At 62.1% G+C, this 2,206-nt stretch overlaps 1 protein-coding gene across 1 annotated transcript; it reads right to left on the bottom strand.

Moving 5' to 3' along the window:
* Positions 1–8: 8 nt before the first annotated feature.
* On the bottom strand, positions 9–1,865 carry LOC104519801 (MAGUK p55 subfamily member 2; the record flags this gene model as incomplete). Its single annotated transcript, XM_010171347.1, has 4 exons — positions 1,742–1,865; positions 1,457–1,618; positions 118–320; positions 9–26 (listed from the first exon to the last, which is right to left on the bottom strand). Coding segments are annotated over exons 1-4 (507 nt in total), but the record flags the coding sequence as incomplete, so codon positions are not given.
* Between the last annotated feature and the right edge of the window lie 341 nt (positions 1,866–2,206).

Here is a 2,206-nt window from a genome sequence, read left to right as displayed (position 1 = left end):
TCAGCAGTTCTCAGCACCTTCACTGCCTGGGCAGGACGGGGGGGGGATGACACTGAGATAGAGCAGAGGGGACACACCTGGCCACCCCATGATTGTCCCCTTTCAGATGTCCCTCACCTGGGGGTTGACATCCAGGATGCACATCCTGCCTGACTCCACCACGGCGCGGATGGAGTCGATCTTGGTGCCGTAGAGGTTCCCCTCGTACTCCCCGTGCTCCAGGTACCGCCCGGCCTTGATGTCGGCTTCCATCTCCCCCCGCGACACGAAGCGATACCCCTGCCCGTCCCTCTCGCTCTCCTTCGGCTTCCGCGACGTGTCTGTCCCAGGGGTGGCTCCTCTGAGTGTCACCCGTCTGAGTGCGAGTGGCACCTGCCTGCCCCTGGGGTGTCACACTGGGATGGAACCCACAGCCCGTGGGAGGGGATGGGGTGGGGAGGTGATGCTGCAGCTGCACACCTTGGGGTGCTGGGACAGGGATGGGGACACTCACAGGGGATGGGGACACTCATAGGGGATGGTGACACAGGGGATGGGGACACTTACAGGGGATGGTGACGCTCACAGGGGACAGGGATGGGGATGTGATGCTGCAGCTGCACACCTTGGGGTGCTGTGACAGGGATGGGGACACTCACAGGGGATGGGGACACTCATAGGAGATGGTGACACAGGGGATGGGGACACTCATAGGAGATGGTGACACAGGGGATGGGGACACTCATAGGAGATGGTGACACAGGGGATGGGGACACTCATAGGAGATGGTGACACAGGGGATGGGGACACTTACAGGGGATGGTGACACTCATAGGAGATAGTGATGCTCACAGGGGATGGTAACACAAGGGACGGGGACACTCACAGGGGACAGGGATGATCACAGGGGACAGAGATGTTTGTGGGGGACAGGGATGTCAGCAGGGACACAGATACTTGTTGGGGACACAGATGCTTGTTGGGGGCAGGGATCCTCACAGGGGACAAGGACGCTTGTGGGAATGATGATGCTGGCAGGGGACAGTGATGCTGATGGGGACAGTGACACTGGCAGGGACAGGGGACACTGACAGGGGGCGTGATGCTGATGGGGACAGTGACACTGGCAGGGACAGGGGACACTGACAGGGGGCGTGATGCTGATGGGGACAGTGACACTGGCAGGGACAGGGGACACTGACAGGGGGCGTGATGCTGATGGGGACAGTGACACTGGCAGGGACAGGGGACACTGACAGGGGGCGTGATGCTGATGGGGACAGTGACACTGGCAGGGACAGGGGACACTGACAGGGGGCGTGATGCTGATGGGGACAGTGACACTGGCAGGGACAGGGGACACTGACAGGGGGCGTGATGCTGATGGGGACAGTGACACTGGCAGGGACAGGGGACACTGACAGGGGGCGTGATGCTGATGGGGACAGTGACACTGGCAGGGACAGGGGACACTCACAGGGGACAGTGGTGCCGTAGCGCGCCTGGTCGGACATGATGAGCTTGTTCTTGAGGCTGCGGCGCCCCACGCCCTGGGCCCCGATCAGCACCAGGGTTTTCCGGCGGAAGGGGGGCACACGCGCCACCTCCTCGTAGATCAGCAGCTCGTGACGGTCAAACTCTGGGCAGGGGACAGGGCTGTCACCCGCGGTGGCACCCACCTCACCCCCTCCCGTGAGGTGCCACCGTGAGTATGTCACAGGCATAGGCTGGGGACTGTCCCCTCTTCCCTGGGGACACTCACCCGCGTTCTTCGTCGTCAGGTACATCATCCTCTTCTTCCTCTTCCCGCTGAGGCTGCCACACAGGGTCCCTGCCGAGGGCACGGGGGGTGGCTGAGCTGGGGACGGGGACAGGGACAGCGCCATGGCACGGGGACAGTGCTATGGCATGGGGACAGTGCCATGGAAGATGGGATGGGCCACAGGGACAGTGCCATGGGGATGTCACCTGGGGAATTGGGATCTGTTACAAGGACACTGCCATGGGGATGTCACCCTGGGAATTGAGGACCTTCTGTGGGGACAGTGCCACGGGGATGGGGACATGACCTGGGGAGTTGGGGACCTGCCACAGGGACAATGCCATGGGGATGTCACCTTGGGAACAGGGGACCTGCTATAGGGACAGTGCCATGGCATGGGGACAGTGCCATAGGAGCTGGGATGTGCCACAGGGACATGACCATGGGGATGTCACCTTGGGAGTA

Source organism: Antrostomus carolinensis, unplaced genomic scaffold (genome assembly GCF_000700745.2).
Source record: "Antrostomus carolinensis isolate BGI_N321 unplaced genomic scaffold, ASM70074v2 scaffold27007, whole genome shotgun sequence".
Taxonomy (NCBI): domain Eukaryota; kingdom Metazoa; phylum Chordata; class Aves; order Caprimulgiformes; family Caprimulgidae; genus Antrostomus; species Antrostomus carolinensis.
Note: the sequence above shows the minus strand (reverse complement) of the source record. Positions and strands in the feature narration are given on the sequence as shown.